This window comes from Stegastes partitus, unplaced genomic scaffold (assembly GCF_000690725.1).
Source record: "Stegastes partitus isolate 25-593 unplaced genomic scaffold, Stegastes_partitus-1.0.2 Scaffold303, whole genome shotgun sequence".
In the NCBI taxonomy this organism is placed as follows: domain Eukaryota; kingdom Metazoa; phylum Chordata; class Actinopteri; family Pomacentridae; genus Stegastes; species Stegastes partitus.
In genome coordinates, this window is record NW_007578034.1 from 477,937 (window position 1) to 496,195 (window position 18,259).

At 41.0% G+C, this 18,259-nt stretch overlaps 1 protein-coding gene across 1 annotated transcript; it reads right to left on the reverse strand.

The window, feature by feature from the left end:
• Positions 1–418: 418 nt before the first annotated feature.
• Positions 419–17,463, reverse strand: dhtkd1 (dehydrogenase E1 and transketolase domain containing 1). The gene is made up of 17 exons (XM_008283248.1): positions 17,200–17,463; positions 16,810–16,962; positions 13,517–13,728; positions 13,183–13,377; positions 12,736–13,005; positions 11,744–11,915; positions 11,180–11,378; positions 9,166–9,478; positions 9,002–9,086; positions 8,757–8,896; positions 8,033–8,183; positions 7,104–7,210; positions 5,612–5,776; positions 5,435–5,517; positions 4,806–4,972; positions 1,404–1,489; positions 419–1,304 (listed from the first exon to the last, which is right to left on the reverse strand). Exons 1-17 carry the CDS (start codon positions 17,369–17,371, stop codon positions 1,203–1,205), a joined length of 2,772 nt encoding a protein of 923 aa, XP_008281470.1. The 5' UTR covers positions 17,372–17,463; the 3' UTR covers positions 419–1,202.
• Positions 17,464–18,259: the final 796 nt, after the last annotated feature.

An 18,259-nucleotide genomic window follows, 5' to 3' on the forward strand; every position in this document is an offset into this window, starting at 1 on the left:
TTATAACTTAAAGCAGTTTTACAGTGTTTGAACAGTTGTAGGGGAGCTGGTGTGCTCAAGCTGCAGAGGGATGAGTGGAAGGAGAGAGGTGGGGACTTAATAGATCGAAAGGAGGCAAAGGTGTAGAGTGACATCTAAGCCATTTTAAGGCAAAAATGCTACTTCCATAAAGAAAAAAACTTGTAAATCTATAACTTTAATACACAGAAATTAGTTTTTAGGGGATTAATCATTGACTAGAGAGAATCTTATGTTTACTAGCAATTACATGAAAATGTATCTCAGGCAATGATGCTAAATAATGAGTAGTCTAAAAATTAAGAAGTAGCGAGTAATGTGTTTTTGGGAAACAACTTCAACACTGGACCAGACTGGAGCGTCAGTTCTTATACAACCATGAGACTGATTGAAAACATGATGCACAAACGTGAAAATATCTTTATTTGAAAATATTCAGACTTCATTTATTTACATTAGCCCTTTTAGTTTCACTATTTTGAATTCAGGTGTCATTTTCCCCCCTCTGATTAAATCATAATCTTAGTCTAATTTGGATGATAAAATCAGACATACCGCTAACTCACAGTCAGATAAACATTTAAAAATCACTATTGTAACTTTCTCAGTTTGTTCAGAAACAGTTTCATTTCCTTATTAAATCTGATGTTTGTCCAGCACTCTCATTCCAACATAAATATTTCAAGGTTAATGCTCAGTGATGTCTAACTACTTATACTGTTATTTTCGGTTCTCAACAGTACAAAAAAATGAACAACTCACGTAAACTACATGCATGAGATGAATGAACAGGTTTGATTCCTGAAACCCAGCGCTTGTCACATGCACAGAATGGTGCACAATGCCGAAAAAGACAGCTGAAAGTGTGATGCTACGACAGTCCCTTTGTAAACATTGTCTCTAAGGCCTCGGTTCGGGAGCCTCTAAGCTTGGACAGTTAAAGAATTCCGGCATGTTGAAGGAGAGAAAAAGAGAAAAACAAGCAGACATAAAATCTGACATTGTTTTTTTCTCTAAATAAACATTCAAATTAAAGCGTTTTCTTTGATTTAGTTGTGACATTGATTGAAGATGTAGTGTAAAGGTCCCGTGTATCAGTGCAGCAGCCTGTGCAGCAGATACAGTCTGTAGTGTCGTACCGATGCTTGCTCGCTGGATGTTTTGGTTCCCAGTCTGGTTGGATCTTAGGAGAAGGTAGCAGTGAGAATGGCCTCCTGCTGCTGGTGATGAAGGGTCCCGATACCGACAGCCGGGGCAGGCAGGGCAGGCCGGCTCACTAACTGGAGCTGACAGGGAGGGAGGACACAGTCAATTTGGGTAATATGATTCATTTCTCAACCGCTAAGCTTCACATTACAGACTGGATGGTTTCGAACACTGCTCACCTTGCAGGCCAGCTGCTTCTCAAACCTGGGGGCCACAAACGACCAGGGACCCATGTTCTGAGGCTCCTCCTGACTCCAGACAAACTCTGTGGGAGAATTTAGATTTTTTGTTAAAAAGCGATTACAATGGACACTCGATTCAGTGTTTTTAGAGGTGACTTCACACCAAACATGTGACTTGTTTATGCGGTTTAGGAGCCACTTTTGTTGAAGTCATTGTCTTGCTCGTCAGCAGAGACATTCCTGATCAGTCTGAAACTGCCTAACTTCAGTGTGTTTGGTGGGAACAAAGACACAGAGAAGTGAAGTGAAACCTGAACTTTCAAGGTTTGTTTCAGCAGAAAGGAAACCTAATTCAGAATCACATTTAGAGCAAAGCAGATGACTAAAAAAATCCAGCCTTGTGTAGTATTTTAAGCAGTTCACTCTGTTTGTGCAGATAACAGCTGTAAACGTTAAAAAAAATTACGCTATAGCATTATTATTATTATATATTTAATATCATTCACAGTTGCGACAAATGGCTAATGATCAGCAGTAAGTCATGTCAGTCTCTTTTTTTTATTATTATTAAAGAAAATCTCTGACTGGTTTCAGCTTCCCATATTAATATTGCAGACTGTCCTCTTTAATAATACATTTGTTATATTCGAGGGTGTGGTTCAAACATATAATACCAGATGAGGCTATTAAATAATGACACGATTCAATTTATGTTAGCTCTATTTAATTAAATTAATTTTAATTCCAATTGCTTTTAATTTTCAGGGAATATTTATGCTTGGTCAATCTATACCACGTGGTTTGTGCATGTTGTGGTTGGACTTACATAAGCCCAGGTTAAATTACTTTAGTACCTCAGAATCATTGCTAGTATTACTTCTTACTTTTCTATTCTAGTCTTCCATCCATCCATCCATTATCTATGCACCGCTTAATCCTCACCAGGGTCATGGGGGGCTGGAGTCTATCCCAGCTATCCCAGGGACACCCTGGACAGGTCACCGGTCTATTGCAGGGCTACACTTAGAGACAGACAACCAAGCACACTCACATTCACACCTACGGACAATTTAGAATCACCAATTAACCTCAACATGTTTAGGAAGCCAGAGAGAACCCACGCTGCACGGGAAGAACATGCAAACTCCACGCAGAAAGATCTCGGGTGTCCTTACCGGGGCGCAAAACAGCGACCTTCTTGCTGCGCGGCAACAGTGCTACCCACTGATCCACCCTGCAGCCCTATTCTAGTCTTATTTCAGTTTATTTATTTTTTGTTTTCATAAAAAATTTAAATCTTATGGTTATTCCATTATTCCATTCCATTAATTTCCTTCTATTTCTAAGCTAAAGCTGACACAATTTCTTTACCTGGAAGTAATAAAGTTCTATCCTATCTGGGAACAACAAACACAAGTAGGGGTCCTCGGACCCTAATTATGATGAACTAACCCAGTAATCACTTACGATTTGATAAAGAACTGATAGTATTTGATAAATATTACAGTGGTATATAAAAGTTCTACCATTCGTGACATCAACAGCAAACTTTCAGCTCATAATCGGTTTTATTTCGATCCTTACAGCACTATGTTTTACTGCATTGTCATTAAATGTTGGTCAAGCTATTATTTGGAGCTTTATCTCTAAACAAACATCCAAAAATGCAGCCTTCAGTTGTGTCTGTAGTCTTCCTCATGAACTGTACTCAGACACATCGACCTCCACCCAGAAGACAGGCAGCTTGCCAGAGAAGCAAAATATGCTGCTTATACCGTACTGCTTGTCAGGTGTAAATGCTGTGAGTGAAGTAGACGAGCATTTTAACATTCTGATCCACTCAGAGCGCATCTCATCTGGACTTTGGCAGCTGGATGAACAGAGGTCGTACGTTTTGTGTGAAGGAATTTAGAAACAGTAAAAGTAAGGGGGGCAGGAAAAGGATTCTTGGGTAAAGAGAAGGATGTTGACACCGACGGAAAGTTCCTCATGCTTAAAACAAATGCAGCTATGACATGTTGCCGTCTTGAATGACACTCAAGGGTGCACAAAGTAAGATGTAAGACGACAGCTCTGCAGTGAAAGCGTTCTGGTGAAGCTCACAATTTAAATGTTTGTCAGAGGCACTCATGTACCAGCAGCATTTCTGGTTTATTTGCAAGTTGTCTAATGTTTTCTTGAGGACTCACAGATAAGTGGTGACAGATTTCTACTGTTATGCATTCTGCTGAAGGCTATTCAACTTACTATGACTCAACTTCTGTGGCTGCTTTTGTAATTGTTTTTGTTCCCGACACTCACAGCTTGATGTTTGTATTGTAGAGCAACAGTGGTCTGTTGGAATTTATTGTGTGTTTTAGAAAAAAAAAAAACATCATATGTAAAAAATGCTCACATAATAATGCATTAATATTAAGTTTCTATTGTCAGTAAAGGCACAAGGCCTACTTTGAATCCCCTCCACCAACAACAAAGTCAGATTTAACAACCTTATCAGGACAGCTAGTAAACAGGTGTGTCACCTTGACAATTCAGCAGGAGTTGGCAGACCTGTGTCTCAGCAATTCCTCGAAAAACCTGTTTATTTTTAGTAGGCTAGACTACTGATTGTGATGTGTAGATTTCTCCGAAAAGCAAAGTTAAGAGGATTAAAACAAAACACGAAGAGGCTGAGTGTTGTTTTGCTGGAGCATAATCTTATACGGAACAAAGTTCTTTAATCTCAATAGTTACTCTGTTTTAATGTATGTTCCTTCTTATGGTCTTTCAAATGATGTTTCAATACATTTTTCAATTTATTATGCACAGCACTATAAAAAGTGCTTTCCACCTGTGTACTAGTCACAGCAGTATTTTCAAATGTAGCAAAGGGGAATTCCTCAAAAACCTTGTGAAACAGAGGACAAATGTGTTATTAAAGAGGAACTGTGGACACACAGAGGCTACAGACATTACACACTATGTTCTAAAAACAGGCCGACTGCCTCCAACTGTAAACAATAATACATCTGCAGCTGATTGACACAGAAGAAAATCTTGTGGGGTGATTATTAGATTTTTAAAACACGACCATATGCATTGTATTATGATGCAGTTTTATTTTAGTTTCTGTTTCTAAAATAATAATAAAAATATATATATAACTTTAGAACTGGAAACTTAATTAAATTCCAAAATAGTTTTAATAATTGTTATCAGTTGAACATCACTTATTCTAAGCTTCAGCTATTTCTTGTTAGATTGTTTAATTAAATACTTCTTGAGTGGTTTTTACCTGATGTGAAGAAGAAGTAAACTTCCACAATGCCGCCTAACAAACCGATTGTGTGATTGCATCTATAAAACCAGTATGTTTGCTCAGAGTGACAGGCTGACGGCTGTAAGTTGTGATCACGCTACCTTTGGCGTTGGGGTATTTTTTGAGCTCTTGCTGCAGAGCCTCCAGAGGGAACGGACACAACTCCTCCACACGGACGAGCGCTGTGCTCTGGTTGGCTGCTGAGGTCTCCCTGTGCTTCAGCAGAGCGTAGTAATGCTTCCCTGAGCACAGCACCACCCTCTGGACGCTGCGCCGAACAAGAAAACATTTGGTTAGGCTTCATAAATGTTTATGAGCCAAGTGCCCTTCAGAGTTTTTTATAATAAAAAAGCTGCTGTCAAAACACTGCAGAGATAACATTTGAAGACTTAAACAGTAAAAACAGTCACACACATCACCAGACACACTACTACACACTTCAACGAGGCCAGAGTCCCCCAGTGACCCGGATTCTTTCCCCACACCCTCCACCACAGACACTGATTTAGTGCTTTACAGAAACACACAGCTTGTTGCACATCTCAAGTTGTTTACATCATATGCTCTGTAAAGCTGTACATTCTCATTCCTGCACATCCTAACTATTTCTATTACTTTTCAATCACTAACATTAACTGAATTTGCTACTCTTACCGTTTTAAAATCATATTCCTCATATGTAAAAACCTACTTGGCAATAAAACAGATTCTGATATTGACAAGTCTGCACCTTTCTCCTGCCACAGATGCATCACCCAACACTGGCTTGAAGGATGTTCCTGGTTGCAGTTCAGTTAGACTGGATGCCGCCCCCTGGGAAGACGAGAGACATTATTAAGCCACAGCGATGGACAAACAGAGGTGAAAGCGTCAAAACCTTCTTCTTGAGACAATGTGCAGCACTTACAGAGAATCTCAGCAGTGTCTTGGGTCCAACCACGATGAGAGGTTTGCGGAAGTTTCGGATCATCTGTCTCCTGAGGAGGTGGAAGTACTGAGCAGAGGTGGTCGGGTTGACTATGGCCATGTTCACAGTGTCGCCGTCCACGCCCTCCACCTTACTGTCGCACATCTGAGAGAAAGCAAATGAACAGGAGTGACTTCTAAAGAGTTCTTTACTTTATTTTGTTAGAACACTGAAAAATTGATGTTCTATGATTCATTTACTTGGTGTGAGTTGTGGTCACTTATTTCACTGTGTGGAGTTGAGCACAGACTGGGAACGTTAATCATTTAAGGAGGTGAACTAGCGATCATTTACAATTCAAGTAACGTGTGGTGTAACACATAAGCAGACATTTTGTTAAGAAATATCCAGTGTAAAGCTGTAGGGTTATTCCATCTTAAATCATCAGGAGTCTTTTGTCCAATAATATGTGATTTGTTTGAAACTTTACCATAAACAACAGATATTTAAAATAGTATCTGTGAAATTTCAGACTGATATATTAAGCACTTTCTGAGATTAAATGATCTGATTACTTGAGGCCTGTGACGAAAGAATATCTGTTGATCTGCTAATGATTAAATCTGTAAATAATACACTCTGTGCTGCAGTGCTGTCCTTTGTACAGGAGAAACCTGACACGGAGCATCTGCACCATCACACTTGTTGTATTCTACAGTTGCTGCACAAATAGCCAGTGAATTGAAGATCAAATAACAAGTATTTCATCAAAACATGACAGTTAATACTTAAACGCATGCTTAGATGAGCCATGTCCAAAGACACATTGGTCCACAGATAAAAATCTTTTCGTGTTGGTATATGTAGTTATATATTTCAAAGACACAAATGGAATGAAAACATCTGAGGTAAAACATTAAACCTCCATAAAATCCTCCAAATGTTTTTATGTGTTGTCAAGCAATAACATTTGAACATGTAGATATGTCGCCATTATCTCACAAGAAAACCATGACAGAGAAAAATGAAATAAAACAGGTTTGTGACTTGTCCACACACTGACGGTCACTTTGTAAAATGTAAGAAATGTTTTGGCCTTTCGTCCTCAGGCAAACACTGCTTTATGTTACTGAAAACCGAGCTTCTGGAAAAGTCCGATTTTGGAAATGAAAACACAGATACTCATGTTTGCCTCCTATTTAGGTCATATCGGTGACAAAGTGTCCTTCCCTGGCTGTCTGATGTGACTTTTCAGATGGTTTAGAAAGAAAAACCATTTGTCCACACAGAGGCTAATTTAATTTTAAATGAAACCTTTTCATTATCTAAAGTGTAAACACAGAGTTGTAGAAGTAGCTTTAATTAACCTCATGCAAGTTACACATAGTGGAGTTCCCCATTTGTAAATATAATGTAACTTTCAAAGTCATGTGATTCTAACACAATTTGAACATGAACACGACATTGAACGTAGCATTCCTGCGCTACTGACCTGGAGGAAGCGCTCCATACGACAGGAGGAGTGTTCGGGTCCGGCTCCATCGTAACCGTGAGGCAGCAGGATCACCATCCCGCACTGCAGCAGCCACTTGGCTTCACCTGGACATGCAACAATGTTTAGTGATGGTTATTCTTTAAAGCAGGTGGAAGTGAGTTGGTGAAACTGATTCACGCCAAGAAATCTACGGAAATCCATAGATTGTATTAACTAAATATCCAATTGTTTTTAAAAAAGTAAGCTAATTTGAAAAAAAAAAAAAATCCCCAAATTACAGCATTAATCAGAGACAGACAGGAACTGTTAAAACAGAAGGAATCCCTAGATGTTCATCTTGTGTGTGTGATGCGTCGTTCTGGGTAAGTAACCAAATCTGGGCTTAGATTAGTGATATGTCTAAAAACATCTGCGCTCCTCAGTGTAACTGTGAAGCCACTAGTGGCTCCACTTTGACAAACATCCAGTACGTATTCAGATGAATTGGGCTGAACTGCAGGCTGTGTCACAGAGCAACCTTTTTGATTTTTCCAGTAATACTAATGCAGGAAAATAAACTGGGACAATGTTGAAATGCCGATTCCAGGTTTTGTTTTATAAAACAAACAGTTAAAAAAAATCAGCCTTCTTTCTTTACTTTTTATGATTTATGGCATTATAACTCTGTACAACAACATTTCTGAGTTCTCGCTACCTCTACCCATGGTTGTGCTGTTTTCATGGAGGTGCAGGACTTATACTGCAGTGAAGAATTAGCCCACAGTACGGGAAAACGTGACAGTAGAAAAACGAAACAAACACAGACTGCTTTGGCCTACAGCAGTGGTGGCAGGAATTCTTCTACATGCTTCACATATGATGTATGAAATCTTAGATAATGTGTTTTTTTTTTGTTAAAAAACACATCAGTGTGCTCAGACGTTCACCTCCAGAGATGAAGGTATCAAAGATGATCTGTGCCCCGTTGAAGAAGTCCCCAAACTGAGCCTCCCAGATGGGCAGGAGCTTTGGCTGGGCGATACTCATGCCATATTCAAATCCAAGCACTGCCTCCTCAGACAGCGGGCTGTTACACACCTGAAGACACACAAAGACATCACAATACAGCACATAGGGGGGAGCAATCTTCTTAAAATGCACATGACAAAAATGTGATGTCTTATTTAAAAATGAATTATGTAAATACAGTTGAAACCAGAAGTTTACATACACTGTATAAAAGACTTGTGGAGGTCCACAGTTCTCTTCCTGATATCTTGGCGGATTTCTTTAGATTTCCCATGTTGCCACAAAAGGAAGCAGTGTGTTTGAGGTGTGCCTTAAAATACATCCACAGGTGTGCCGCTAATTAACTCAAATGATGTCAATTAACTCATCAAAAGCTTCCAAAACCATGACATCATCATCTGGGCTTTCTCAAATAGTTTGAAGACATAGTAACCTTGGTGTATGTAAACTTCTGACTTTGATGAAAGTAATAAAATTATTCTGATGTTTAGCAAATAGATAGAATTTTGGTAATCCTAACTGACCTAAAACAGGAAACGTTTAGTCACATTTAGTGTCAGATAGTGAGGAAAAAAACAGCTCTGTGTCTTTTTATCCAGCGTATATAAACTTCTGGTTTCAACTGTATGTCCAGAGTGTTACCTCCAGGAAACCTGTCTGCTGAGGGCTGATGTGGTTCAGAGGGATGTACATGTCGTTGGTGTCCTGACACACAACCATGGCGTGTCGCTGGCTGAATGTGCCTCTTCCAACGTCCTGCCCGCTGATTCGAATGCTGAAGCCTGCAGAAAAAGTCATTGAAAATTTACATATCAGTTTCTTGGCAGAAACAAAATACACTGACACTCACAACTGATCAAAAATCTATTTTCTTCTGACAAAAAGACCTTGGCAGAGGAGAGAGCCAAAAGCCAGGGCCTCTGCTGTCGACCAGTCTAGTTTGGTTCCCTCTTCCAACTTTTGTAATCGAGCCTGAGTTCACAAAAAAACACATAGTTCAGCTGCTGCCTCAACAACCACCCAGCAGAGACGACAGGGACGCTGGTCCTACCTGAACGTGGGTCTTTCCGAGATGGCTGTGCAGCTGGATTTGCTCAGGGATGTCCACAGATTTGGCTCCTACAAACTGCAGCAGAGGGACAGGAACTCCCGTGTCCCAGGTGGTGACTCTGGCCTGAGGTTCTACCAGATCCCCCCAGCGGCCCTGCAGGTTGGTGGGTGGGGGGCTGTACAGCGTCATGTTAGACAGCTTGTCATTGAGCATGCCGTAGTACTTGGATTTGATCTGGTCACGCTCGGCCTCAGTCATCAGACCCTCTGATATCAGCTGGTCTGAGTACGAGTCTGGGACGCTCTTACGGGATCTGCAAAGAAACAACAACATGACATCATCTGTTACCAGATTTTTTTTTGAGAACATTACCTTTTTTTTTTTGAGTAACTCAAATAAGTGACAATAATCTCAGTGCCCTATTGCTCAAAAATGATAATAAATCTGTCTCAACATTGTTAGTCATCATAAAACAGATGTACAGATGTGTTCAAAATAATAGCAGCCCAACATGACTAACCAGATCAGCCACTGTTTTTGGTAGAAATGATATTATCACATGGCAAATAATTTACCAGTAGGTGTAGTAGAGACAGAGAAACCAACAGACACAACATCCATGACATGCATGCTCCTGAGTCTGTGTAATTGAATAATTAATTGAAAAGGGTGTGTTCAAAAGAATAGCAGTGTGACATTCAATCAGTGAGGTCATTCATTATGTGGAGAAAAAGGTGCCATTCAGATGACCCTTATGAAGGATGAAGCCAGCACATGTTGTACATGCAATTCTCTCTGAGAACATGAGGAACATGGGTCATTCCAGACACAGTTCAGAAGAACAGCATGCTTTAATTAAAATGTTGATTAAGAGGGGAAAATGTCATAGAGATGTGCAGAAAATGATAGGCTGCTCAGCTAAAATGACCTCCAGTGTTTTGAAATGGAAAGCAAAACCAGAGAGACGTGAGAAGAAAATGGAAGACTACCACAGAATGGATCGAACAACAGCCAGAATGGCAAAGACTCAGCCAATGATTAACTCCAGGGAGATCAAAGATGGTCTGAAGTTACCTGTGAGTACTGTGACAATTAGAAGATGCTTGTGTGAGGCTAATCTATCAGCAAGAAGCCCCCGCAAAGTCCCACTGTTAAAAAAAGACATGCTGAACAGGATACAGTTTACCAAAGAACATATCGACTGGCCTAAAGAGAAATGGAGAAACATTTTGTGGACTGATGAAAGTAAGGTTGTTCTTTTTGGGTTCAAGGGCCGCAGACAGTTTGTTTGCTCAATCAGTGATGAAAGTTCTGTGAAAATAACTTTTTTTTGTGATCAAGTGTTTCATATTAAAAGTATTCTATGTTTTGTTTGGCAATAATGTGACATGCAACTGCATATGGTTCAGAAAATATCACTATTTGCCTTCTGCATCATCAGTGCTTCTGTAAACATGTGCTCAAAGATGGGGCTTTTCAAGACAGCTTCACTTTTTTTCATATTTCAACCCATCTATAATCAAAGACTATTCAATCTACTTGTTCTAAATCAATGGCACGATGAGAAACAACTGTGAAAATGTAAGGTTTTGATCTTTAATAGTTGGTGAGAAATTGTCTTTTCAACATAGCTTTAAATTTAAATGTCTGAGAAAATGTGCCGAAAGTGGGTTGACTGGCTTTTTCAATTTTTTTTTCAATTTTTTAAAAATGTTATCTCGGAAAGTATTTCATATATAATACCAAAATTTCATCGATGCCATTTTAAATATCAATAGTTTAGAATAAAAACGTTTCATGCAAATCAGAGAAGGCCCTCTGGTGATTTGAAAAAGGAACTACACTGATGTGAGTTTTCATTTTACTGCACTTTGTATGAAGGTAATCAATGGTTATGTTACTTTTGAAAGTATCCTCACTTTACTATGAGTGGCAACATCTTTTGTACACACCTGTATATTTCTGTGGGCAATTGCAAGCCTCAAACAAAGTAAACAAGGTGAATCTGACTGACCGGATGATCTTGTACATGGCTGGGTTGGTGAAGAAGGGCTCATCCAGCTCATTGTGGCCCCACTGACGGTAGCAGATCAGGTCCAGGATGACGTCTTTCCTGAAGGACCGCTGGTACTCCACAGCCAGCCGGGTGGCTCGCAACACCTCCTCTGCATCATCTCCGTTTACATGGATCACTGCACAGTTCACCATTTTACCTGTCGAACAAATGTTTCTGATTATTTCATGACTAATGTTTCATTTATCTACAAACAAAAACTGAAGAGGCGACATTACAGGTGAATAGGAACAAGTATATTTTATGTAACACATTATCAACACACTGTCTAAATATTCAAATGATGCATTATCTATTAAAATATGCACCAATTTAAACATGTAATTGTCAATTTTAAACGTTGTGTTTCTACTTGTCTAAAAGAAGATATGTTCTAGAGGCAAAATAATCCCAGAATTAGCCAGTACATGAAAAATGGTTTTGCCTGTCGTGTTCTTGATAGATTTTCTTTGCATATGAGTGTTGATTAAGCGGACGTTGCTGCTGTTGGGGAGTTTTACTGACCGACGTCGCTACAGTACATAGAAGATCTCCCTCTCTCTGATGGAGTGGTGTAGCCCACTTGGTTGTTCACAATGAGGTGGATGCTTCCACCAACTCTGTAGTGAGGAAGGTTTGAAATAGTCAAGGTTTCTGGAACGATCCCTTGACCGGTGAAGGAGCCGTCACCGTGGACCTGTGGAGAAGAAAATAACAAACTTCTTAGTTATGTAGATTAGTTCTGATAAAGATGCTCAAATAAATACAGTTATATAAACGCTGACATTCTAGCACAGACAATAAAGACCCAGTCAAGACATGTTTCAACATAAAGATGAATAACAACTTGTGCCGACCCATTTATTTATTTATTTTTAAACAGAAAAGGTTTAAGCAACTTGTTAAAAATTCTCCTTATTTTACTTGTTTTCCCTGAATAAACAATCCAAGCAAATATTTCAAAAGTTTAACCATACGGCACAAGTTGTCCCCTGGGTCAGTGAAAGCACACTGTACTGTATATCTGCACTGGAGGGTTCAATAGTTTTCCTATCACACTTTCAAAAGCTGCAAACTAAACAAAGAGTGGCTTCTTCAAATCATGTTAAACTGAGGCTTAAGGTGATAGAAACTCTTCCTCTCAGCACATAAAAGTTAAAATGGTCTTCAAGTGTCAAATTCTGCAGCTAGATCATTCTGCAAAGTCAAGGCCAAACATCTGAGAGCACGAACAACCAGCAATATCAAACAATTTTAACGATTTCAGGGAGGAGAGAGACTTTCTTGTACACATAATACAAATGCCAACAAATGTTTAACCTGCATCTGTTACTCAGTAGGGGAAAAAAAAACAGCTACATGTGCCGGACTTTCTTTTACTAAAACTACTAAGTCTGCACCTGGATACAAATACACACTAACAAGTAAATCACTTGTTCAATCAAGTTCTATTTCAGACCACAATCGCCACAAAACTGTCAACGTCTGGCTGCTTGCGTGTATCAGAGTTGTCATACCTGCAGACAGACGACTTGGTCTCCCGGCTGGGCATCTTCTTCAGGTGAATAGTCGCCTTCTTTCCTGAGCTGCTGCCTGGCTCTGGTTTTGCCCTGAGCCACAGGGTTGATGGCCTCGAGGTGAGACGGGTTGGGCAGCATGGTGACGTGAAGAGGGTGTCCTGCTCCGAAATCCAGCTCCACCGAGGAGGTGAGGTGGGAGAGGACGTCGCCGATGGCAGGCGAGGTGTCGGGGAACTCGCTGAGGCCGCGCATTTTACGGAACATGAGCTGGAGTGGAAAAGAAAAATTGTGTCGTTTGATGTTATCTCACCCTTGTTTACCCTTTGACTGAGAGGTCTGTTTACTTGTGTTGCTGATTACAGTGGAGCAACATAAACAATCTAATCTCAGAAGGTCATGGATCATGTCAGAGAATGCATGTCTCATTAAACGTGGCTGTCTCACCTCTGGGGGGAACTGGAGCAGGCCTGTCAGGAGGTTGAGGCGGCCTCGGTGAGGCATGCCGATGACGATGTCGGTGACTCCGCTGTGGACCGAGTGGTGGAAGAGCTCATAGAAGAAGCCCATCATGCTCTCTGCTCCTTCCCCTCCATAACGCTTCACAGTAGCAAACTTAGTGGCCAGGAAGTGGTCAAATTCCTACAGGTTGGGAGAGAAAATATTAAGAAATTAATGCATTAAAATTCAACACCATCACCATATAAAACATATCTCTTTTTTTTTTTTTTTTACTTTGTATACGGACATTATCCTCCTTCGCTCCTTGGATTTGACCTACCTGAGACTCCAGCATGACCTTGGCCAGCTGCTTCCTCTCCTCTGGGGAGAAACTCTTCCTTTTGAGCTCCTCAAAGCGGTCAGCGAACCACTCCCTCTCCTCCAGACTGCCTAGCTGGCTGGTCTCCACTGACAGGTGGCCACAGTAGGCCTCCTCCAGGTAGGTCTGGACCTCCTCCACTGAGGCCCGGGCTTTTCCAAAGTGTCTCAGACCTACAGAAGCACATATAAAGTAGGTAACAGCTGCATCTCAGGTATGTGCATGAAGGAAACATGTAGAAGAAGTACAATAAGTGTTTTGTTTTGTTTTTAAAACTTAGTGGGGAAGGAGTAACTTACAAATGCAGCAGTATTTTTTTATTCTTCTGCATTCACAGCTGAGGTACTATATTTCTATTGTTTTTTTGGATTTTGCCTGGGCTGCAGTTGGTAGCACTGTTGCCGCTCAGCAAGAAGGTCACCGTTTCGCATCCCAGTGAGGATACCCGGGATCTTTCCACGTGGAGTTTGCATGTTCTCCCCGTGCAGTGTGGGTTCTCTCTGGGTTCTCCAGCTTCCTCCCACACAGTTCAAAAACATGTTAAGGTTCACTGATGATTCTAAATTATCCGTGGGTGTGAATGTAAGTGTGCTTGGTTGTCTGTCTCTAAGTGTAGCCCTGTGATAGATTGGTGACCTGTCCAGGGTGTCCCCTGCCTTCACCCTGAGTCAGCTGGGATAGGCTCCAGCCCCCCCGTGACCCTAGTGAGGACTAAGCAGTGTAGAGATAATGGATAGATGGATTTTGCTTTTATTTAGAAACAGGACAGTGGAGGGAGACAGGCAGTCTGGAGAGGAGAGCAGTGGAATGACATGCAGTAAAGGATTGGCCTGCATAGAACTAACCCAGAGACTCTTTGTTTGACAGCATGTGGTCTGTGCGCTAACCGCTCAACACTGGGTTGCCTAAGTAGCTACTATATTTATAGATTGAGATTGTTCTTTTTTTTTTTTACATGTGCGTGCAATACAAAATACAGTGAATAACACTGACATATATTACACATTACCAGTGGCGTGGTGCACAGCAAAGAAAGAAAGAACGCGAGACAAGTGACGAGATTTGGGGAGAACTTTGCAAAGTTAAGCCACTAGAGGTTCCCACTACTGGTTTGTAAACCGACAACGTCACCGACTCACACGGAGCGGAGGAAAAACACAGTTTTTTCAAACTGTGTCTACTGTACCTGAGTATTAAACAGCTCATAAAAATAAACTCATTTTTCGAAGCAAACAATACCTAAAGATGATACATCCACCATTCCTTGTACAGTACAACCTGAGACTGAGCTGTATTAAATGAGCCACATAAAATGGCAAAACCTAAACACTAAATGCAATTTCATATCAACGTAATTCAAGAATACAACCTATTGCTCTGCATAGCATTAAAAATAAAAGGTCTCTAAAAGTGCCACTCACCAGTGTTGTTCATTTCTTGAATAGAAAGGATGCACGTCAATCTGTCATCGTTATCAAAGAACCTACTTCATTCATTTTTTTTTTTTGTCTTGTTCGCTCACAATGAAAACCAACCTAGCTTGCTGCGTACTACCATCTGCCAAAACTGTAAACGTTTATTACGTCTTGACATATGTCATTCCAGTGTTTAGATGACTATGGCTTGCCGCCACAATAATTGTGCCCCGTGGCTGTCTACAGAGAGCAGTTTTGAATATGCGCACCATGATTTCAGCAGTTCATCACCTAAACGCTGACGGGCCGGCACCATTCTCAGGTGCATCAAGAAGAATGAGGCTACTTGTCGGCATTCTGTGGGCAAAGCCTTTGGATTAGGCATAAATGTTTGTAACGAAATCGCCTTGGTAACATAACTGGTCTTTTTAGAGTGTTATTATTCTTGATTAAATATTCTTTATAGATTATTACTCTATACAGACTGATTTTTTCAACTTAATTTTTTCAAGCCAGCATAGAGCTCCACAGCGATATCTGGTGGGGCCAGGTCCCACTGGCCCCAAATGCAGAGACGTCACTGCACATTACCCAGTTATATCACCCAGGAAAAAAGTTGTAGAGTACGGCTCCACCCTGAGCAGCCACAATCCTATTTCACAAGAGAGCACAAACATTATTTTCTAATTATATCAATCTCACCAAACCATTTGTCTGTATAACGGGTACTTTGCCTTTAAAGTGTGTGTTTTTCTGATAAAACGTGCACACTTTCACTTAGTTGTGAGATTTTATTTACAGGACCTGTATAGGACTATTTCAGTTTTGACTCATTTTATTAAAGAATCTCAAGATTAAGAATTCAAGAGTTTTTATTAATCACATGCTCATCCAGTCTGTGCAGTGAAATGCAAAGTGACTGTTCTCAAGGCTGTGCAATAACAATAAGACATTATGTTGTGATTTTAAGAACTTTCTGTGTCATACTGACTCAGATTGTACCAGAGCATCACTCAAACAAACCCACTGCCAAACAAAAATGTCAAGATTCAAAATCTAAACACTGTTTCCACTGCAAACAGTAAATCCCTATTTGTGAAATTTATGCTGCACTGCATGTGAATAGAAAGGACTTTTATAGTAATTTGAAGAGCTTTAGTAGAAGACGACTGAAAGTCTCGCTTCTTCTCTGTTGTAGCAAAACTTCACTTTGACTCGGATGGACTGTCTTTGTTAAGTGACGATCACAAACAAACCTTGGCATGCCTGGTAATCACAGCACAGGCCTGACCCTGACTATGTTTTCTTCTATTCAGTTATGCTTTCTACTGTTTAGTTGCTATGTGATTATGTTGTGACCAGTGCTGAGCACCAAGGCCTAACAACAGGGAAGCTGTTGTCTGCATAATAAAGGTGAGGCTGAACTGTTTGAAGGTCAGATGCTTCTATAAGTTTGTTGCATCTATTCAGCACGAGCCTGGTGTCGGAGCTCTGCCCTTCAGCTCAGATAACCACTCAGCATTCCTCTTATTTATTATTCTTTGTCACTCCTGTTATTCTTCAATAAAATACACATGACAAATACTGTGACACTTTGCTTTTGCTATGGCTCATCCAGATGTCCACAACACCCTCCAAGAGTTCTAACAGCATTTATTCCCACCTTGAAAAACCCATGACTCAGGGTGTGAATGGAGTTGGATTACCACGAGCTGAATGACTAACAATCTACACAGGCATGTCTTTAATTGCAAGACTTCCTCAAGGCTGCATGCAGGTTGTGGCATGCATAACAAAGCACAGTGTGAACCAAGGTCACGTGTGCCAGGTGTGCCTTACCTGAGGTGTTGAGTTGTCCTGTGATGGTGCCAGTCAGCAGGTCAATCTCCGGAACGGTGTCAACAACAGGCTTGTGTGGCAGCAAGGGGTTAATTTTAGCAGCCTTGTGTCCATGTGCTCTGTACGCCTCCACCAGACGGGCAAGACTGTGATCTGCGCACAAAGCACGAACAGAAGCCGAGTGAGGATCACCTGTCCCCGGATGAACTGTCACGTCGGACCCACTGAGGCTCAACGTGGGCTGAACCGAGCTAACGGCTACACTGACAAAGTTAAACTGCAGATAAAACATCAAGTAACAACACAAACAAGAAAGCTGTCTTTGCACTGACTTTATCTAAGCTCTGGCCTGGTTCAGTGGTCGGTACAGTAACTTAACCCCACACTGACCTTCGTTCAGCGCTGCGATCCGGTCTCTCTGTAACTTCTGCTCCCGGTCGGTCCTCTTGGGTCGGTACCCGTAGACGCCTTTCTCGGTGTGATAGCAGCATCCGACCACCTGCCGAGCGGCCCTCTGCGGTAGTCTGCTCAGTGAGCTTTTCAGGAACAACACGGCCGACATGTTTTTAAGTGGTAAAGCTCTAATCTTACATGAGACAGCGGCGCACACCAACCTAGAGCAGAGGAACGGCGGCCATACTGCTGACCGGGGGCCGGTGTGGGCGGAGGAGCCGCACAGGCAGCCGATTGGCTGAAGCTCCTGCACTCGTTTCACAACACCGATGCCAGCAAATAAATATTGTTTTTAGTTAACACTAAATGAATAGGTTTATACTTGTCGAACATAAAGTTTCACTTTGGAACTGCGCTCTGTAATTTTTAAGCTAGTAAAAATGTTCAGAGTCAGTGAAGTATCCTCCGTGACGTAGCGCAACAAGTGACAAGTCAAGATATCTGTGCTGCATTCCATGCTCCTCGAAAATTACAGTTCCCAACTTGATGCCAAGCGATTTAGGTAAGAAGTGTGCTTTTTCAAACTGTTTAACATTTCTCTTTTTCTCGTTATTCGTTTCAAATAGCATATATACAGGCCGGTGAAATAAAAGTTACATTTGAATAAATAGGTTGAGAAACAGCAGGTATTTTCATATAGGGTCAACGGGTTACTGTTTGGTTTAACCCTGTAAGCCAGGGGTGTCATACTCATTTTCATCCTGGGCCACATAAGCATTATGTTTACCCTCAAAGGGCCGGTTGTAATTGTAAGACTGTATAACTGTAACGACTCCTTAACATGCTACATTTTACCGGTGTTCCCTGAACACCTCACATGCTGCTCTGGTAGATACTACATTTTACCGATGTTCCCTGAACACCTCACATGCTGCTATGGTAGATGCTACATTTTACCGATGTTCCCTGAACACCTCACATACCGGTAGATGCTGCCAGGTGTTTGCAGTGCAGCTCCTCTGACAGCTGAGCGACCAAACATTAGTTGACAAACAGT

Bases quoted from the DNA above. Each gene is read 5' to 3' on its own strand.
- dhtkd1 (XM_008283248.1), bottom strand. From the start codon at position 17,371: ATGTCGGCCGTGTTGTTCCTGAAAAGCTCACTGAGCAGACTACCGCAG. The intron at 4,973-5,434 runs GTGCAGACTTGT...TGTTCGGCGCAG, and splicing joins GCATCTGTGGCAGGAGAAAG to CGTCCAGAGGGTGGTGCTGT. The intron at 1,305-1,403 runs GTGAGCAGTGTT...CCTCCCTGTCAG, and splicing joins AGAAGCAGCTGGCCTGCAAG to CTCCAGTTAGTGAGCCGGCC.